General features: G+C 37.4%; 3 protein-coding genes across 5 annotated transcripts in view; 2 read left to right on the top strand and 1 right to left on the bottom strand.

The window, feature by feature from the left end:
• LOC149113574 (gamma-glutamylcyclotransferase-like) overlaps positions 1-20,662 on the top strand; it is a 146,318-nt gene that overhangs the window by 116,919 nt on the left and 8,737 nt on the right. The gene's annotated exons all lie outside the window — the stretch shown is intronic.
• On the top strand, positions 123-11,982 carry LOC110069440 (neutral amino acid transporter 9-like). Its single transcript, XM_089286130.1, has 14 exons — positions 123-997; positions 2,913-3,117; positions 3,738-3,823; positions 4,310-4,373; positions 4,689-4,782; positions 5,455-5,622; positions 6,205-6,273; positions 6,909-7,091; positions 7,798-7,890; positions 7,976-8,082; positions 8,605-8,709; positions 9,439-9,587; positions 10,287-10,376; positions 10,633-11,982. The coding sequence occupies exons 1-14, from the start codon at positions 879-881 to the stop codon at positions 10,802-10,804; spliced, it is 1,704 nt and encodes a 567-aa protein (XP_089142256.1). The 5' UTR covers positions 123-878; the 3' UTR covers positions 10,805-11,982.
• Positions 12,365-19,968, bottom strand: LOC110069439 (tubulin beta chain-like). Of its 3 annotated transcripts, none has more exons than XM_020776960.2 (7): positions 19,817-19,968; positions 19,346-19,437; positions 17,745-17,853; positions 17,158-17,268; positions 16,242-16,699; positions 15,184-15,678; positions 12,365-14,044 (listed from the first exon to the last, which is right to left on the bottom strand). In XM_020776960.2, the coding sequence occupies exons 2-7, from the start codon at positions 19,400-19,402 to the stop codon at positions 13,910-13,912; spliced, it is 1,365 nt and encodes a 454-aa protein (XP_020632619.2). In that variant the 5' UTR covers positions 19,403-19,437; positions 19,817-19,968; the 3' UTR covers positions 12,365-13,909. The 3 variants fall into 3 exon arrangements, with proteins under 3 accessions (XP_020632619.2, XP_089142257.1, XP_020632620.2); XM_089286131.1 differs by lacking the exon at positions 19,817-19,968 and adding an exon at positions 19,558-19,724; XM_020776961.2 differs by lacking the exon at positions 19,817-19,968 and having other exon boundaries at positions 19,346-19,527.

Below are 20,662 nucleotides of genomic sequence, written 5' to 3'. Positions count from 1 at the left end.
GTGAGTTGTGAAGCTCAAGATCCTCATGTTGTTGGTAAACTCGCTTGCGCGCCACAGCGAAAAGCCAGAAAATGGTGCTTGAGGGCGAAAACAAAACACTAGAGGGGGGGGGGGGGGGGGGGGGGGAGTAGAGCGTGATCGCAGACTTCCATAAGATTGAGATCAATCACTTTACAGTAATGAAAAACAAGTTGTGGATGGCACGGTGAGGAATGTAAAGAGGTCCGGATTTAAGTCAAGCTTCCAATTTCTAAAAGCGAATTTGGAAGGAAAACATCATGGTTAAAAAAACTGAGTGTAATGGACAAAATAAACCATGCAGGATGGTTTGGATTGAGAGTCTCAGGGATGAAGTTTTCCTGCGCCGGTCAGTTTACTTCTATTCTCTCACAGGGCCGTTTTTCACCAAAACATATCAGAATGGGCGATGTCTAGGTGCCCATTCCGGGATCACTGCGCTGTAGACAAGATGGGAAACAGCCTTGCTAATAATCCTGCCTTGAAGGGAGGATTGACTCTTGTTTTTGCCGCGAAACTGACATAACGTGACGAATTGCTCGTGCGGCGTGAGGCGTGCTAAGGCTGTGATGAGGTAGTGCTAGTTACAGCACATGATGTGGCAATGACGTCGTTTATTTCATAATTGAATAAAATGCTTAGTTACTGAAACATATTGCTGAAGCTGAGGTGTGACCTCAGTTGATAACGCAATTGCTTTCTTTCACTCTTTTCGCGTTGTGTTTTGGGGCGAAAATTGCTCTCGCCCATCCGGCGGAAGCTTCTGCGGTTGGTTAACCGGGAGTAGCCTGACAAATAGTTTGACCAAGTTTGACCAGTCCTCACTCCTCCAAAGTGAAACAAGTGAATGAACATCCGTCATGGAAGACTTAGACGATTCTGTAGTTGGGATGACAGACGAAAATTCTCCTCTTCTCTCTGTACAAGGAGGTCCAAACCATGGAAGCAAGGACAGGTTTAGTGTTTCAAGCAATTCGAGGTAGAATTGCGTTAAATTTCAAATATTTTGAAAGTTTAGCTTGGCTTTCGTGCTGTAAGCCGGTGTAAGCTTGTAACGTAACCATTTAGCAATTTTTTTCCTGATGCCTTGACTCCTAACTTGAAATCAATTCGGAGGTTGCACGCAGCTTTTTTCAAAAGAGAAAAGCTTTTAGGCTGATAATCTGTTTAATATTTGGACATTTAAGTCGACATATGTATCGCAATGAACTTGTGCATGTACTTAGCTTAATAGATTGTTCTAGACGCCGCCAACAGGCCAACAAAAATTTCTGAGATTGTCAAAGTTAGGCGAAAGCTTAACCTGCGATCCAGTGACTTTATAGTCTAATGGCTCTAGACACCTAGATTGTGTTGTTCTTCTTATCAAAGTGAAAAGGGAGGGAATCATGTTAAGTACATAAAGGGCAGAGGTGAAATTGAACCCAGATCACTTGGTTCATGTGCATGAGCAAATCGCGATCTCGTGAATCACCGCTAGAAGGTGGCTTCCAGTGAATTGAAATTTTGCAATATATTGTGTTACCCATTCAATAATTGAAAAGCCAATCATTCTTGATCCAGTGCAATTCAGGTTAACCAGAGCACTATTCAAGCTAACCAGCATGCTAAAATTAACCAAAGTTGTTTAGGCTTACTAACTGAAACTATTAAGGTTAACTAGAGTGCTATTTTTTCCTAATCCTTGTTTTTTGGTGCATTTGGTGGCATATCAGGCAAGTTCGGTCAAGCCGTATTTCGTAATTTTTGCCAAGACATGGTCAGGGCAAAATATCCACATCTGATATGCGGCTGAAAATATTTACCAAAACGGCACAAATAACAGGTAGTCACCATATCCAAATTCAGCAAAAAAAAACTGATAAATCAGGTGTCAGTTATTTGAAAGATGGATAACACTATCCCGTGAATAAGTGTTGACAAAACAAACTACCCTATCCACTGGATAGTGATTTATCCAGTGGATAGCATTATCCACCTTTCAAACAACCCAGTGGCTTGATATTGCTGTAAACAAGGCCTTTGATTGGCTTTTTCCTGAGTGAAACATTCAAGTTGGCAAGTAGATTGTTAAGCTACAGTATTACAGTACTCCAATTGAGAAAGGGACACAAGTTCAAAAACCTGACAAAGTTGGTTATAGATCTGAGCTAATGAATTTATCTTCATAGAACCCATGATGATCTGGTGAGGCACGTGTCAATTGGCCTGGTTCAATTTCCCATGGACAATCTTCCTTTAAAACTTATCTTAGAGTCTTGTTATAATGAACTGGTCAACTGACCATTAATTGATTTTAGAAAGCGAATTTTTAAGTGCTCGAAAATTATAAATTAAACATTTATTATTAAATGCATTATTAATAATATATAGATTTAGCCAAGGCTTATTTAAAGTGGAGCTCCTTATTACAATAAGTTAATCTGACTTGAGCCTGTGATCCAATTGAAAAACAGTACCTGGGTAGCAGTCAACTTAAAAAACAACATGTGAACTCAATGAGCACTAGATTTGAGCCCACAATATGCTCATGTGGTACTGGTCAGCAGATACCTTGTTTTGACAGGTGTCGATTGACCATAACATGGATGTCCAATATCAAAGATGTATACTGTAAAGGCTGCATGCCTCAGTTGACCTATTAGCTAGAGCATCACCACCATGTTGTGCCACTTCATTGTCGTCATCATCGTCGTGCGTACGCACCCAAAAGCAATACCGCAAGCCATGTTGACCATGAGAAACCAATTCCTGGGTTCCTATGAGAATGGTGCTCTGCTTGGTGTATTATAATTATAATTATAATGCATTTAACATTCAGATAAATTATCATTGCGTTAATCATTGCTGTTCTTCACTTTCTAACTCTTGTTTCTTAATTATAATTATTTAAGCTCCAGGAACCAAGATGATAATAGTACAGTTAATGGAAATTCAAGGAGAAGCTCTGTTGATGTGGAGTCACAGAATCAATTTCCAAAGAGAAAACCATTTCATTATAACACGCTAAAAAGTCCAATTGTAACATCACACGATGCGGACATGGCAGCAAAATTCAGTCGCTATAGATACATTTCAAGACTGTCCAGACATAACTTGGTAAGGAAAGAATAACTTACAATAAATTTTGATAATAACAGTTATTGATAGCATTATAACATTTATCTATCAGATCATGGCTGCTAAAGGCATTCGGCAGTGGAGTGATTGATACCCTCAATCGACCCTCGATCAGCATCTCAATGAACACTCCATTGACATCCTGGTCGATACTTGGTCATCACTCCATTGACACTCAATCAACATCTCGATTGAGACTCAGTCAACAGTAAGTCAGTAGTCGGCCATGTCAACAGACTCAGATGCATCAATCAAAAATTAGTTGACTCTCAACTGACTGTAGATGTCAGCTTAGTGTGGAACAAGTACCAACTGAGGTGTCGATGGAGTATTGATCAACACTCGAACGCAGATGCCTTTAGTACACATGATCCACATTATCAATGCATCTAGGAAATGACTTACTGTTGGCAGTCATTACTTCTTTGTTCTCAGAGGAAAAATCTTGTTGTAGTGAAAGATTAGAAAGTCTGCAGTTGATACATGTATTACAGTACCTTGTGTTTGAACTATAAAATTTTCCTGAGTTCAGACACCAGTTTGGCAAAGTAAAATCTTATATTTTTAGTTTTACTATTTGTTGCTGTCTTCTGTCTTAGATAATTCCAAGTCACATGCTCCCATCTCAGTTATTTCTCATTATACCTAAAGAAAGCGATGAGAAACAAAGCAGCCTTGTGACAATGTTAGTAAACTTTTTGAGGCATGTTTATTTAATTTAGTGGCAGGATTTATCTTCTATGGTGAATGTTGATTATTTCTAATAGCAAAGTGTTGAGAGATGGGTAAATGTGTGTTCATTATAAACAAAAGCATCTGGTTTGAACAATAAATCAGGGGCATACTAGTGGCTTTGTTATTAAGGAATTCATTGCTTATTGGTTTTCTACTATAATTTCATTCATTCATGTTTAATTGGTATGGTGTTGAGATGAAGGCCGCGTGCTTTGGCCAAAATGTTTAGTTCTGTCAGTGTATTGGACTCCACAAGATCAATATTTAAAAGGTTGGGACTGTCAGGGGATCTCAAGTTGTTAGAGGCACCTAGTGCAATGATTCAGCATTAATGAGTCATCAGCTGAAGATGATTCGGTTTTTAGCTACAAAATAGCAACATTTTATTGATGCCTTGGTTGATATTATTAATTTTTTTTTTTTTTTTGCTGTTTAGTTTTTCAATTTGGAACACTATGATGGGCACATCACTGTTGAGCATTCCATGGGCAATCAATCAGGTCTGTATATCTCAGTCAATACTCTGTGAAGTCCAGACAGTATAATTTGAACTCTTTGTGTTAGATCTTTGAAACAGTTTTTTTTTTTAGATAGATAAATATTATGCAAATCGGTCAGTCCTAACCTCTTGTCTGGCAATATATCCAGAGCTGAGTTTCTTCAATTCAGTTATTTACTCATAAAGACAGCGATTGAATGATTAAAGATGAGTCTCCATTGGATTTGTGAATTCAAAGTGATTTTTTTAAATAAAGTTTGAGCAAATGCTTTATGTTGTTAGTACCAGACATTAATCAATTCATTTCATTTTGCAGGCTGGTTTTACTCTTGCTATCATTCTTTTGATATTGATGGCTGGGATTTGTCTTTACAGTTGTTACTTGATACTCAAATGTGCTGAAGAGACAGGTACAATTGTTAGCTGAAAGCCTGATGGTACAAAACAAAGTTCTATATGGGGAGACTCCAGCACAAACTCCAAACAGTTGGAGCTGGATTGTGAAAGGCGGAGGGAACTTAGGAGTGGTGGGGATGGGAACTGTTTGGAAGGTGAAAGAAAAGAGGAAAGGAAATGGGACTACCCCCTTGGGATGATGGAAATCAGGAAAAAACAGCAAGATTTTTGCAATGTTACATAACACTTTGCAATCTTGTGGGAAAAACACCAAGACTGCCAATACATATACAATACAGGGAAGTTGAAGGTCTTTAAAAGTAGCATACTAAAGCTTTCAAACTCTTCATATTCATGTATTATAGTATTAAAATTAGTGCATTATACGTTATCATCACCATCACAAGATTTGTCATCGTCTTCCTTTCGTCATCATTAACATCATCAACATTGTTTATTTGCCTTAAAAGAAGTGTTAATTTAATTAAATACATGTAGGTACAGTAATGTAGACGGGACAAGAAAGCCATCCCAGTTATTAAAATTTGGTTTTAATTGTTACTCTCAGAAGCTACATTTTTGTGGCTAGGCCAATTCATTGGTATTTCATTAAAAACTTAATAATAATGGGAGAGAATTCCAGTGCACCAGTATTTGATGACAAGTTTAATTCTCTCTTTCTCCAGCAAAGCGTGGTGAGCTTTTAGAATTTTCTGACATCTGTAAAAAGTACCTTGGTAAGCCTGGAGAGCTCATTGCAGTGTTGTTTTCATTGGCTGCTATTGCGGGATCTGCCATTGTCTTTTGGGTTCTTATGAGCAATTTCCTCTTCAATTCTGGAAAATACATTGAAGGTACGGAATATTTTCCTGAAGCTACTGACCTTCTTCAGCATGCAATGTAAATTAAATGGAATTTAGTTAGTGCCATGAAATGACCAGAAACAGATTCTTGATCATCTTTTCCACAGATACATAGCATTACATAAATGTGGTCATTTTCCCTTCAAGTTGCCTAAACAACTGAAACTTTTTTCATACATGTATTTGCTAATGACATGTTGTAGACAACAACTGAAAGTATTATCATAAAAAAAAATTATGTGTATTTACTTACTACACTTTTCTCCCAGAATCATTTGTCTGCGCAGAAAAAATGCTTTTAATTAATTTTTGTCACCACTCAAAATGAAAACTACAGAGCATGACATTGATGTGAAGTCATTTCTTTTTAAACACCATATAAAACAATTTGTGTCAATCATAATTCTGAACCTGGTCCTCTAAGCAGTGAATTACTGTCAGTGATCAATGATCCGAGATAGTAATCACAGAGCCAAGTATAAAGTTGCAACTCAGACGGAGATATTTATTACTTAGTGACTTTATGACAAAGTATTTAATTTATTCAAAAAATTGGTATTTGCTTGTTTTCAGAGAGCATACATCATGCCTATTCAGTTCCCATGTCACTGAATTCTTCAAATGCCACACACCATTTGGGAGGTAATTATTTTATAATTGTACTCAAAGTGCACCCAACAGACTTGGATGCTTCTTAATTCAATGTGTGATTGAGCCCCTTTGATCTGTGGAATATGCTGTGCATTTATATCTAGGTTTAAGAGAAGAGATTTGGAGACAGAACAGTGGAACTCCTTAAATCCAGTCACCAATGGGCCACAAAAATATGGCCATATTAACGAGGTGGCCGCATTAATGGGGACACTGCCTGTAAGGAAGGATTTCACTGTATATCTCAGTTGATTGGTCTATCCTTTTATTCAGTCACTCATTCAGTGCATGTTTTTTTGGGGCTATATAATATTGAATTGTTATGATAAGTAATTTACAGGCTGCGAACAAACCTGATATTACATCATGGAGGCATATACTTAAAATCTTTTTGAAATTAAGAATTCAGACGAAGTACATTTACATGTCGAGAAGTTCTTTTTGTTGCATCAGTTCTAGTTAAACATGTTTTTCAAAAGTGCCTTGGTTAAGGCTAGGCAATAGATGGACTGTAGTCCTGGGTTGGGGGAGATTAAGATTTTTCAGTCAGCATAACTTAGGTATCAGTGATACTTGGCAGTTATGAGCTAACAAGGTGGTCTACTTGAATTCTTTTTTCTTTTCAGCGCTTTGCCCCGATGGTGATAAATCATCGTCAAGTACGGAAGATAGCTTAGTAAGAGCTGACACATCAAGCTTCTTCAAGTTCTGGAAACTCCAATACACTGTACCATTCTTTTTAATTGTTATCCTCTTTCCACTGAGTAGTGTCAAGTCACCAACATTCTTCACAAAATTCAACTCTTTAGGTGAGCTAAATATTTGGTCATCTAGGGATGACAAATGGTAAATTCAATACTTTGAGATGGCAATACCTATACCTTTTCTATGGGTCCAATACTGTCTCAGTCTTGCAGAAGTAACCAGGACTCTGAGAAGGCATTGTGAAAAATTCTAGATGATGCTAAGACCTGCGATATTTGACTAAAACTTAAAAGGCAGGAAATATTTTTTGAGGGACTATTTGCCACCTCAATAAAGCTAGTCAAATTTTCTGAAAAATAATGTAATCCACTCTGACTCAAGTCCATGTTTCTGGGCTTTGAAAGATCAACACCTCGTTTCTCCTTAAATTTACATTACAAATATGTTAAAAGGTACAGTATGTCATCAGCCATTTATTATTAAATTAAATATTAAGTTAAGACAATAGAAAAAAAAAACAGGCTGGCTAGGAGATACTGTTTTGATATTCCTCCAAACTGTCAGAACTGACTTAAATTGAAATAACTATTATTCTCAATTTGTAATTTGTAAGAATTTATCTAATAAATTGTAACGCTCGTTTGACTATTTTTTTTAGGAAAAGTCGAATATAAGTAATAAATGCTATTGTTATTGTTGTTATTATGGCATTTAGTTGGTATGTAGTAATGAGAGTAAACATTTTAGTCAGTTTTTAAGTCTCCTAGAAAATTTTAATTATTAATATTTTTGTAATTTCTTTGCACACAGGTACTTTATCAGTCATGTACATAATTGTCTTCATCATCACTAAAGCCAGCATATGGGGAGTTCACATGGATTTTAGTCATGGAAACATACCCAGTAAGATATAGTGAACGTATGATTTTTTTTTCAGTTGACTGGGAGATTTTTAACTCATCTTTTTCAATTTTCCATATTATTCTAGTGTTCAAGGATGGTTTCCCAGCCCTGACTGGAATTCTAACTTTGGCTTACTTTATTCACAACTGCATCCTTTCAATAATGCGCAGCCAGGAACACCCTGAAAATAATGTGAGTAGTCCTGCAAGGCATGTTCATTTGTAACTGAAGTTAGCAGCATTCTGCCTTGTGCACCAGGGGGTCTGCAGTCCCCCCAATTTTGGCAATTTTGAAATTTTTCAGGCAAAATGCTCATTATTCCACATCAGTTACTGGCATCTGCTGTAGCTCATGGCTAACATTCGTGCCAGATCATGGTTTCTGATTTGACTAGATTGGGTGCGATGTCTACAGAAGTCATAGAGTATGCCAAGTTTCAAAATTATAACTGTTTTTTAGATGTGAGAATTGTGAATGTCATTGTTCTTCACGCAATTTTAGGGCACTAATTAGTATCCCAATTTCAACACTGACACCTTTGGGCATTGTGCAATTTTTTGGGAGACAAAAAGATCACATGCCCACTGCCGTCCCCCCCTCTCCCCCCAAGTCTGTAGGTGCCCATATACCTATGGTTAGCAGAGATGGAAACTGAAATTCTGTGCTGACCATTTTTTCATCAAACAATGTTGACAATGATTTCCCATTTTTCAGGTACGAGACCTCAGTATAGCATTCTGCTTGGTAGCTTTAACATATACACTTGTTGGTGTGCTGTTTTTCATTACTTTTCCAAGAGAAAAATCTTGTATTCAGCAGGTACACTAATACTTGTTTTCATACAGTTGTTTTCATACCATATGCTTAAATTTAAACAAGTTGTTATTCCATTTCCAAATGCAAATTTGTTCCACCCAGATGTATAAATGGGTATTCCTCCCAAAAAAGAACTAAACTTCACAACAGGCTGTCAAAAACTAAAACTAACGAATACACACAACCATCACTACCACTGCTTGTGGTGAAATACAGACAGTAGTGATTGGTGTACTGTGTACTGTAAAACGCTGCCTTGCAGCCCCTCATCCACTGCCCACCCTCCCATGTCCTCACTGCCCATGCAAATTCTAAGCGAGGATTGGCCTGCTAAGCCACCTCCGAGGTCATCAAAGAAGAGGAGACCATACTGTTAGAAGAAACTGGTGCTCGGACATGAGCTAAGGACGACTATGACAACCCATCACTGAGCTCAAGATTAAAAATACGCAAAATTTCATTGTTGAAAGTTTTCAAACCAGTCTGGTTTAAATCAAATAGAATCTACAGTTTAGAGAGGAAACTAAAACTCAAACTTGGCTTAGAAATTTTAAAGCAAAGCAAATTTAGACCACAGCATAGACAACATGTTAGCTGTTAGAGATGAATTTTATGAAGAAATAGCTGAACTTGGAAACTACAAATCTAAGTTGTACATTATTAAAGTTTGTATTATTAGTTATGAATTGCATTACCAGTGACTGAAAGATTGTTTTATTTCTGTTTGTCTAGGTTCTTCTGGACAATATCCCTGCACCAGATGTGATGGCATTTGTAGCAAGGCTCTTTCTTTTGTTTCAACTAACTACCGTCTTCCCTCTGATACTGTATATTACACGTGTACAGTTCATGTTATATTTCTTTGACAAAATTTATCCCAGGTGAGTTGGTTGGAAGTTTTCTTTTACTTGCACTGGGGGACTTTAGAACTGAGTTTATTCTCCTTATTGCTGCCGTATACTTTAGTTGGAGACACAGAGGCCCAATTGTCAGCATGCTGGACTCCAGATCATGCGGTTTGAGCTCAAGCATGGGCTGGGGTTATCGTGTTTTGTTCTTCTTGTTCTTGTTTTTTACTGAGCTTTTTTTCTTTGGGGGTAGCCTTGTGAAGCGTTCAATTCAGAGGGGATAGAAATACTCCTAGTCACCCCAGGCTCCTAGTCAAGCTCCAGCCTGATAGGCTACTAGCCTTGAGCATAGTCCTAACCTACACTTCATGATATCAAAGGGTGGTTGAGTGCAAAAAGGTCACAGGTCTTCCATCGTCATAGGTGGTCTTCCTGTGGCCTGTTGTATGTCACTGCTTTGAAATTAGGGGTATTTTTTTACATTTCACAGCCTTTCACATGAAAGCTAAATAATAATATTGTGAAGGGTCACCAAAAGTTCTGAAATGGAAATTGCAGGCTATTACAAGGGTTTTTGCTCACTTGAAAATTTAGTTAGAAATTTACCTGCAATAGAAAACGGGGTTGCGTGAGGATGGGGAGCATGTAGATTACGACAGTGGTCACAAGAAAAGCTTCAACTGTACTTTCTTTTTTTTTCTCACAGAGCATGTTTTTCTTTTCCATTCACAGCTTTCTTCATGTTTTCATCCTGAACTTAGTACTTATAATGGCCTGTGTTCTTTGTGCAGTTTTTTATCCACATGTTGGCAACATTATAAGGTAGACTAATGGTAGTGGATAAATACATAGTTTGCAAGTTATTTGGAAATTTAATATTAATTACATGTTGAGTTTCAAACTTTCTATATTTAAGGTGGAACTGTAATCCTATTTTACAGCTAATTTCAGTGTTATCTTGCAACATTTGTAATTCCCATCACTTGCCTGCTTGTCTTTGATATTTTGAGGAGAAATAGAGTACATCTCAATTTCACACAGCAGTATTTTTAAAACCCTTTTGTTGTGTCATCCTCAGGTATGTGGGATCATTGAGTGGACTGGCATACAACTACTCGCTTCCATGCATTGTGTACATGATAATTCAGAAACGAAAAGGCAAGCTGTCTGGGCTGAGTGCTGTAATGCATTCTTCCATTGTTGTATTGGGAGTTCTCAATTTTATGTCTCAGTTCTTTATCGCAGCATAATAGCCCACTTCCAATTTGCCTTAAGCTTCTCTATCAAAGCGAGGCCTGGTTCACAATCATTCATATGAAAAAGAGTTTAATTTGCGAGTCAATGAAATCTCATTTTCATATGAAAGGATAGGCATTAAGACTCGCTTTGAGAAAAATGTTCTAATGTCCTATTGTTTCTACAAGATTTTAGTTTTATGTAAGATTCTAAATGGTATTATACATTGTATGAGTATAAGAAGAATATGTTCCATGTTTTTGTCTACTATTGCTTGGGTGCATAAATAAATTTTAAAGAAATTTATTTTCTGATTATGTCCTCTCTTTTTTATCATTTCTTGCTGAGTGCTGGTCACTCTTGACTGGTAGCTGTTTAATAGATCAAAACCAACTTACAATTGATACACTGAATTGTTACTTCACTAAAATCATGCTGTGAATTGCATTTTGTTCTTTTGTAGCATTATTTATTTACTGTTATAAAATGTTCAATGAGTTGTACACATGATTGGTCAGTTCGAGTTCATTATAGTGCTGTAAAGGATGTAATGTCCCTCACGTGCATGTTTTATCAACTGAAGTTATAATGAACGTGGCCCACCTTACGAGTTTGAGGTCAAGTAGTTTCTTGGACATTTGTATAAGGAATGTAGTCAAAATAGTCACCTTGTGCATTGTTGAGTTCAATTTAAGGCACTTTCCTGCTTTTAAGAACACTTGAGAAGTGTTACAAGTTATCAGCTGTGCCATGTGCCTCTCTATGTATTTTCTGTTCTTAATTATTCCTGCGTGTTAATTTTACTCAACAATGCACTGGACGTTAAATTTTTCCTTATTAGGTGAGGGGATTCATTCATATTAAAAATGTGTAGAAATATATCAAGAAACACTTCTAGAAAATTTTTCTTTGTCATAGGGTTTGTAGTCAAGTGCATAGGGGTATGTAATAAAATACACAAGACTGGAATTAGATTCAGTTATAGAAATATTTATGTTAAGGTCCTGACTTGTGTTTAAAAGCCTTCAAATTGATTAAATGGCTACACACAATGAATGGAATTGTAATTATTGAAATATTTAAAATTGGACCTCTGTAAAATAGAAGGGTTCAAATTGTGTTGAAAAAAGAAACAGTGTATTATGTTGTACCTTGCATATGGTATCAGAATAAAAGGTATTTTTTAAAGTAATATGCACTCCCTCTTTATTGTCAACTTGTCATTATATTGGGCTTTACATTTCTGGGTTCTTTGGGACTTATGAACATTAAGGTCTCTTACTGAAACAGTAAGAACATGTTGTCATGGCTGCGAGTTACAATTTTTTTCCCTCATTGAACGTCATTCACCATGGTTACCTTGCATGGATACTCCTCTGTCACACGTGTGTATAATAGACACTTTTCGTATTCTCGGTATTGGACTTGAATTAGCTTGCAACTGAAACAATTTTCAGAGGGTAATAAGAAGTATGGGCTTGCAAACAGTATAAACCATGTAACAAATTACCAATCACAACTTAGTAATTTCTAAGTTGAATATTGTTTTCTGGAAAGAAAATACCCGATAAACATTTATTTCATCAATATTTTTATTTTGCATTATTTTTGTTAAATATTACTCTATCAGCTTAATCCTCATGAAAATAATAATTACTGAATATTTTGTAAAAGGTATGGGATTTCTTTGCGGCGAGATTCCTTAGCTGACCTGAATACTTATATTCTTGAGGCCAACATATATGATGGTACTTTGTTAGCTTGTATGTGTCACTTAACTGGACCTCGAACCCGAGTTTTCTGTGAGCGAATAGTATAATGAGGCGCAGCCGAGTTGACTATTGCTCCGAGAAACCGAGGGCGAGGAGTCTAATTGTTTTCGTGGAGTCTAAAAGGTTCCTTTCCAAACTTATAATTTTGTGTATTTCAAAATAAGACAAATTTTCCCCCTCGAGGACTGCGTGCGCGCAATCACGTTGTATTTAAGAAATAGATTCCATGTTGCCGGGCGTCTGTTCAGTAGCTGATGACAGATGACGTCAAAATGTGGAAGAACAAAAAAGTGGCACATTAGGCGATTGCCGAGTGTCACTGGTGTTCTTACCTCATTTTGACGTCTTCGGTGATCTGTTACTGAGCAGACGCACGGCAATATTTTATCGATCTGTTTTATATAATAAAGAAACAAAAAAAAAATGATAATAACCAATCAAAATGCGAGAATAATTCGACATATATAATTGTTAAATAGATAACAATGGGAGAACCAATCAGGTTTGCGGATTTCTATTACAACTCGTCGAATGAAAGATAGTCCTGCTCTGAATAAACATCTTCTATCAACATGGATTCTTTCTATGTTAATACACTATAAAAGAGTATTCTACTTAATTTGCTACAATTTAATTAAAGGATTAATTCAAAATTTCATTCATTGCTTAACTAACTCCTTTGCGAAAAACAACATCAATAGACGGATTCGAATAATAGAATTTTTTGCAATTACATAATTTACTTGAATTTGCGGATTGTTTCGCAAAAACTGCAATTCACTTGCAATATTTACATTTATGGGCAGCTCATAATTTTTAGCCGAACAAATACAAATTAAAAAATCACCGATAAATACAAAATAAAATAAAGTTATATCACTATAACATCAGCTAATTGTGGAATATTTTTAGGTTCCACCACAATACGTTTCTTTTAGCAATCTCTCGTACATTTCCCCTTTATCAGTAAATTCTAATAGTTTCTGGAAAAAATGTTCCATTGTTTTTCTCTCATTTTTACTTCCAGTAATAGCTCAATCGTAAAAATATTGCAAGAAGTGGTTTGGATTAAAACTAAATCAAGTCCCGGACTTCTTAGAGGCAAAATTAAAAGCATCACAAAAATTGCTCATAACGAAAACATCTAGTTACCTTGATCGGAGCATGCAGTTATTTTTAAATTCAATTTCGAGCTCACTATTAAGAATTCAATAATAATTCGGTTGAATTCATATTTATACTTAGAACTCAACGGTGAGACATAGATATCCCTTAATTTCATTTAGATGATAGTTTAATTGCGAGATAATAAGTTGAACTAGGTAACACGCTGATAACTTCTTTCTTTTACATGTTATTTGACCCGTCACTGGAGAAATCTACAAGCTCTTCGTATTCGCCTTCATCGTAGATGACGTCATGCAATCCTGCTTCCTCGTATTGCTGATACTCGGCAATGAGGTCATTCATGTTGGAGTCCGCCTGAAAAACAAGATTTGAAGTTTATTATTTTCACCGTGAAATCACTTTTAAAAATTTTGCTGTTTGTAAATAGTTTTGAGGGTAAAGAAACCATGGAAAAATTTCACTAGGTGCACGCCCTTCCGGTGGCCATCCGGGAATTTTATATTAAGCCAATCAGAGAGAAGGTCTTATTGAACTTCCAAGATAACCAATAGGAGAGCCTGTTTTGTCATGAGCACATCAGTGCGCAGCGCGCGGAAAGGCGGGAAAATCGTATTTGTTGCGTAGCGTTGCGTAACAACTTCTGAAAACTGTCTTTGCCTACTTTTGTTCGTACAAACATCTCACTCTTTTGGACCTTTTGCTTCGTTTTTCCTCAAGTATTACGGTCTGTTTCAAATGAATGTTACTCTAACTGGGAGTACACCTGTTTTGACGCTTGAATGTTGGAGACAAACTGAAGGACTCTGATAAAAAAGGCCAGAAAAATTGGAGCATTTACCAGTTCGTCTCGAAGACATGAATGGAGAAAGGTCAGTTTGTCATTTATTTTGTAGTTCCTCCTTAAAACTCAATTAAATTTAACAAACAAAACCACAAAGGAACTGTGTTATTTAACACATTTTCGTCTCACGCCATGAAAGATTTTAAGTTTGAGCACTTTCATGATCATTCACCGTATTGAAAGCGAGAAGTGTCAAGCGTAGCTTTTTTCAGTTTTCTATTGATCGGTGTAGAAATGGTCATCACAGACATTTTTTTATTTCACAAGCGGGCTGAATCCGAAATGAATTTTTTTGGTCAATAATACCGAAGCACTTTCAATTCTTCATCGAATTAACTCTGCAACTGCAAAACTCGACAGAGAGTTAGCGAAGAAACCCATTCGATGCTCCGGCCACGATTCGACGCTTTGCGAAGTAGAAAATCAATGCGACTGGTTTCCCTTTCATTTGTCAATGTGGATCCAAATTATGGAAATCATTTTTGCGAATTTTCCCGTTCGATTAAGAAATGACAACGTTCTACGACAAAAACATACGTTTTCTTCACTTATTCATCGAAAAACTGAATAACTAAAATTCTGCTGAAAAGCGATTTTCGCAAAACCGAGGGAAGAAACAAGTCCAGCTAAAGAAGTTATTATTAAACAATACCTCAGTAAACTCCATAACATCCATGCCTTCAGTCGTATACCAATGGAGAAAAGCTCGTCTTCTGAACATGGCCGAAAACTGGTCTGTGAATCTTTTGAACGCCTCTTGTATAGCGGTGCTGTTGTATAGAAAGGTAGCGGATGTTTTTTGTCCTTTCGGTGGCACATTACACACGGCTGTTTTCATGTTATTCGGAATCCACTCCACAAAAGAAGACGAGTGCGCATTTTGCATTTCGGAGATAGTTTCCTCCACCTCTCTCATGGCGAGCTGACCTCTGAACATAGCTGCAGCAGTGAGATACCTCCCCTGACGTGGGTCACAGGCTACCATCATGTTTTGAGGTCCAAACATGCTGCTGGTGAGCTCCGAAATGCCATATGACCTATACCCTTGTGATTGCTGGCTGATAAGAGGCGCGTGAGACGGTATAAAGAAATGAAGGCGAGGAAATGGGACCATGTTTACTGAGAGTTTTCTGAGGTCTGCGTTTAGCTGTGGAGATCAAATTGTCGGTAAGTCTATTGACGCTTATTTTATGTTTATTTGGTGGTACTTATAAAATGTAATGTAATCCCAAGTTGGAATCAATAAGCTAGCTTGTAGGGCCGGTTTAGACATTGTCTTTAATCAGGGCCATAGCCAGTGTGAGGCAAACCGACGCATTTGCCTCAGTCAGTTTTTCGTTTCTGAAGTTTCTTTTTTGAAGTGGAAAGTAATAAAACTGCTAACTACCTATAAGAAGAGAATTTAACCATGGACATTGTCTCAGTCATAATTGTTTTCTGGCTACGGCCCAGTTAATTGCTACCTAATATTTACTTTTGCTCTTGTAGTAGTTCGTAGCTTTCTAAAAAGAAACTCCAGAATGCAAAGTATGGAAATGTATTATCTTTTAACTATAATAAATGCGTCTTTATTTGAGGGAGAAGGTCAAAGTCTGTGAATTAAAGTGCTTTCGCGAAAACGCATCTTTTGAGACAAACTTTTTTTGCTATATGACACTGGGACAGAAGGGCTTTGCTAAAGCTTATGAAGAATTTTGATAGGAAACTTACCTGGCCAGGATAGCGAAGCGACGTGGTAACTCCTGCCATGGTAGTGGCTACTAATTTGTTCAATTCGCTATAAGTTGGCGTCTTCAGTTTTAAAATGTTCGAACAGATATGATACAAAGCGTCATTATCGATACAAATAGCAGCATCTGCAATGTCCACAAGATGATGAAAGCTTAGTGTTGCGTTGTAAGGCTCAGTCACTGTCTCTGACACTCGTGGTGACGGCAGCACGCAGAAACTGCTTAGCAGTCTATCCGGGTATTCTTCGCGAATTTTTGACATTAAAAGTGAACCGAGACCAGAGCCAGTTCCCCCTCCCAGTGAATGAGCTACTTGGAAACCCTGGACACAATCGCAGAATTCCGCTAGTTTTCGAATGCAGTCCATTCCAGATTCCAAGAGTTCGGAACCTTCTGTGTAAAATCCCTTGGCCCAGTTGTTGGCTGCGCTGCTCTGACCTGCATCCGGGGTGACAAAGTTTGTTTCAGTTAAAATGAGCAATGCATGCAATCAAATCATTAGTTTTTAGGACTATTGGCAAACTCCCAATCTGATGGTTACTTGTATAATTTGCCCAGCACTATTTTGATGAGCTCTAAGGAAGTGTGGAAAATACAAACACGTGGAAAAGTATAAGATACTCCAGTTCTTGAAACGGAAGCCATTATTGTTTGGCTACTAAGAATGATTAAAATAAGGGATGCCTCAACAACGCACGCAACATTGTTTCTAGTGTAAAATGTTAGGCAATCGGTGCCAACTTCGCCCTCCCCCCCCCCCCCCCCGCCCCCGCCTCAATTTCTTGCAGTTCCCGGCACCTTGGGAATCCTACTTCCCGTCTTACCCACTCCAGGCACTTCCCCCACCTTTAGTCCTTGTTCCAATAAGTAGTCCCTTTACTCCCTGTTTAACTCACCACATATGCAGTTGTCAGGGCTGAACAGTCCTCCGTACTTTGAGGAACGGAGCGAGTCTATCGAGCCTGGCTCCAGGTCCAGGCATGCTGCCCTTGGGATGTACCTGCCATCTACAAGAAAATGACTTTTTTTATATAAAAGAGTTCTTTTAACATGCGTTCGATGATTGGCGTTGTATTTATCTTTCCACGCTAGTATTAAAAACTCACGTTAAATGTAAAGGTAAAAACAAAGGTGGATATATGACACAATATCGCACAATGTTGTCTATTTAACGACACTGAGATTGTTTTATATACTAACTCAGCAAATAGCCAACTAGAGTACGAGCGTAGATTTTTGACAGCTGTTAAAAATTTAAGCTTTGTATAAAACTTTCGCGAACTTTTAGTAGGTATTGATGGACAACCTCCGCTCAAAATAGCCAATCAGTGCGGTAGATAACATGTGATATAACAGTTACTCAGCCTTTGAAATGTCATCAAAATATCTTTTAATCTTTGATCATGGACATGTATGGAAGGATGTAAACTTGAAATCGGTCAACAACACGCAGTCATGCAATGTTATTTCAAGTACAACTCACCCGCTGTTTCGTTAAAGTAAACGTTGAGTCTGTCCTGTTGATTTGGAGATTTTCCCGTGTAGTATCCATCTGGTGTTATGCCATGTTCATCCGAGATCATTTCCCAAAACTAGATTCGGAGAAATTATAAAATAGGTATTTTTGGAGCTAGCCAAAGAAACAAACTAATGGTATGCCTGAGCTTTTCCCAGGACTTGGAAATGCCTTTTGCACTTAATTTTTTTTCCATATTTAAAATTGTATAAATTACGGACTCCATTCCATTCCCTACAGTGTTCGACATTTCTGTCATTTATTAGCAATGAAGCAACGTCTCTTCTCATTATTTGCAACTATAGACCGTTAAATTATTCTTTTATGCTACACTCTTACAGCTGGAAAATTGATTTCACGTACGGTTTTTAATGAGGACTTTCTTAGTAACTAAAATTGAATAAGTTCTACATGAGCTGAGGCAGAAATCTGACAAACGCTTTTAAGTAAAAATGATTTCAGTAAGACCGGATCTTGTCATTTCGGTTAGTTTCAAAAGGCCTTTGGCAGGTAAATTATCAACCGCCTTGCTACGGGTGACCGTGTCTTTATCTTGTTATCTTGTAGTTAAGTCGAAGAATTCATTCTTTAAGGCTGCGGAAATGTCAAAGTTGTGTTCTTTAAATCTTTTTACAATCACGTAAACGGTACTGAATGAATTTCTATTTGTTTGTCATTAGCGACATTATTTTGAAGTTTGTTTCCGCCTTGATTTTACTTGGTCATTTTCAGTTCGATAGAACAAAAGCCAAGGTTTTTACCACAGCTTTTAAATTAGAGACCTGCTTTCCTTTTGGCAGGTGGTCTAAAGGAAAATTCCATGACATTGCAGCCTAAGTTCGTTTAGGGCGCATTTAAAAATTGTCTTGCTAATTTGAAGAACTTAACGAAAGCTTGGCTCACCTCGAAGCACTCATAAACTGTAAACACTGTCTATTTTTCTGTGTGAACTACGTTCCCTTTCGCAAGCCTCACTTAAATTGTGTCTAAGGCTCCGTGAACCCTCCCGCAACGGTAATTTGCGTTTAATTGACAAAGAACTACCGCACTAAAACACACTGACCATGACTTAAACATGTTCTAAACTCCAAACGTTTGCTCGAATGCTTTCAGTGTATTGCTCTGCTGATATAGTATATATCGGGTAAGCGTCAAAGCGTGTCCCAACATGAATAAATAAATATGCGTTTTTTTATGGAGCTTATGCCGGGAAATCTGTTTTACTGTCAAACAAACCGTGCAATTCTAAATTAGTCTTGCTGGGCTACATACTTGCAAACTTTTTTTTTTAAACCGCAAAAGCAATATCTTTGTGCTAGAGTACAACTGAGATGGATTGAAATCTAGTAAATAAAACTCGATAACAATAATCATAGCTACGTAATCATAGATGTGTAATATCTAAACTTTATTTTCTGCGGTGACTTTGCCCAATCCTGTGTAGGAAAACAACTGCAAAGCGCGTTTAATTTCTAACATTTGAACTGGATTAGCTGCATTTCCTGCAATACTACAACCATTGGTCCGGGTTTCACCTGACAATTGCTACAAATACGTGTTAAAAATACCTTGGAACTTATCTGGTTCCCGCACTGTCCAACCTGAATATGAACGATGTCTCTCATGATGTCCCTCTTGGAGTCTGTTGATCAGCTCACTCCTGTGAAATTTAATTGCATGGTTTTAAAATTCGTGGAACATTACACATCGTCTTTAATGCAATGGTTAGTTATTTGGGTTGCTTTCCTGAGACGAATCTCATTAAATATTATTACTTAACCTGGAGGGATTCATCGCCTCTTCATTGCCACTTTAACGTGATTTCAGATGGACAACTAAACACCTATTCATCTCTATTTCTACCAATAGATAACGAAGTTCGATTTAAGTTGTTTTAAAGACATTCAAACGTCAAATTAACCAGGTTAGTGTTTAACTTGGATATAAAATGAATGGTACAATGGACTTGTAAAATTTTCATATCAAAGCCATAGAAAGATGGAAGTTTCTCGGAATCGAATGGATGGATGTGATCTTACCTTGCGAACTTGCTACTAATTGATTAGCGCAAATCACCATGGTAGAGATTATTAAGTCCTTTTGCAGGATCGGATAACAGTACGAAAAAACCCAACGGCCATTAGGACATATTTGAAATGAGCTACATTCTATTGATTGTTCCTTTGAATGAATAATGGATGACGGTCATGATTGCTATAGATTAGGGGGTGGTCGATTCATGGTGTCTTTTCTAACGAAAGTAACAAATTGTCAGGCTAAAGACCTTTACCGAGAGCTGTCGACTCTCTATTGGTCAAACGTCACGTGACCGAGTTCTAACAAAGGACTTAGTAGCCACCCACCAGAGTTGGTTTATCAAGGAACACTTAAGTGATTTTTCACCTGTGGAGAAATATCACGATTGTTTTGAATTATTTTAAAAATTCTGCGGTGATAAATTGTATCTATAGGTATAATTTTCACGCGCTTATAACCACACGCAATCGAGGTATTCTCTTAAATGGGTCCGAAACACTGACCGTGATGTTTGCTTTCCAGTAACTGTTTTGTCCACAAACGTTTCCGGTGTTCTCTTCACTTCCGCCCTTTGAAGCCACAGCATTAGAATATTCGGTGGCTACCAAGTGTTTGTCAATCTGCAACCTCCCGCTACATTCGGTATATCGGAGTATTTTCTGTGGCGTTTAACAGCATATGCTGTCAAAGTCGATCTTTTGGACCAATCATTGCAAATGGAACTTGATTCGGTTGATTTGGTTGAAGTGTTTAGTGTAACAGCTATTTGGCCGTGTTTAACTGGAATAAAGTTTTTTAGGTTGGTTGAGTTGGTTAAGTGTTTTCTCGTTCTTTTACGGTTGGATTGG

Source organism: Orbicella faveolata, unplaced genomic scaffold (assembly GCF_042242905.1).
Source record: "Orbicella faveolata isolate gen_17 unplaced genomic scaffold, um_ofav_v1 contig_14, whole genome shotgun sequence".
NCBI lineage: Eukaryota > Metazoa > Cnidaria > Anthozoa > Scleractinia > Merulinidae > Orbicella > Orbicella faveolata.
This window is presented reverse-complemented; position numbering and strand designations above follow the sequence as displayed.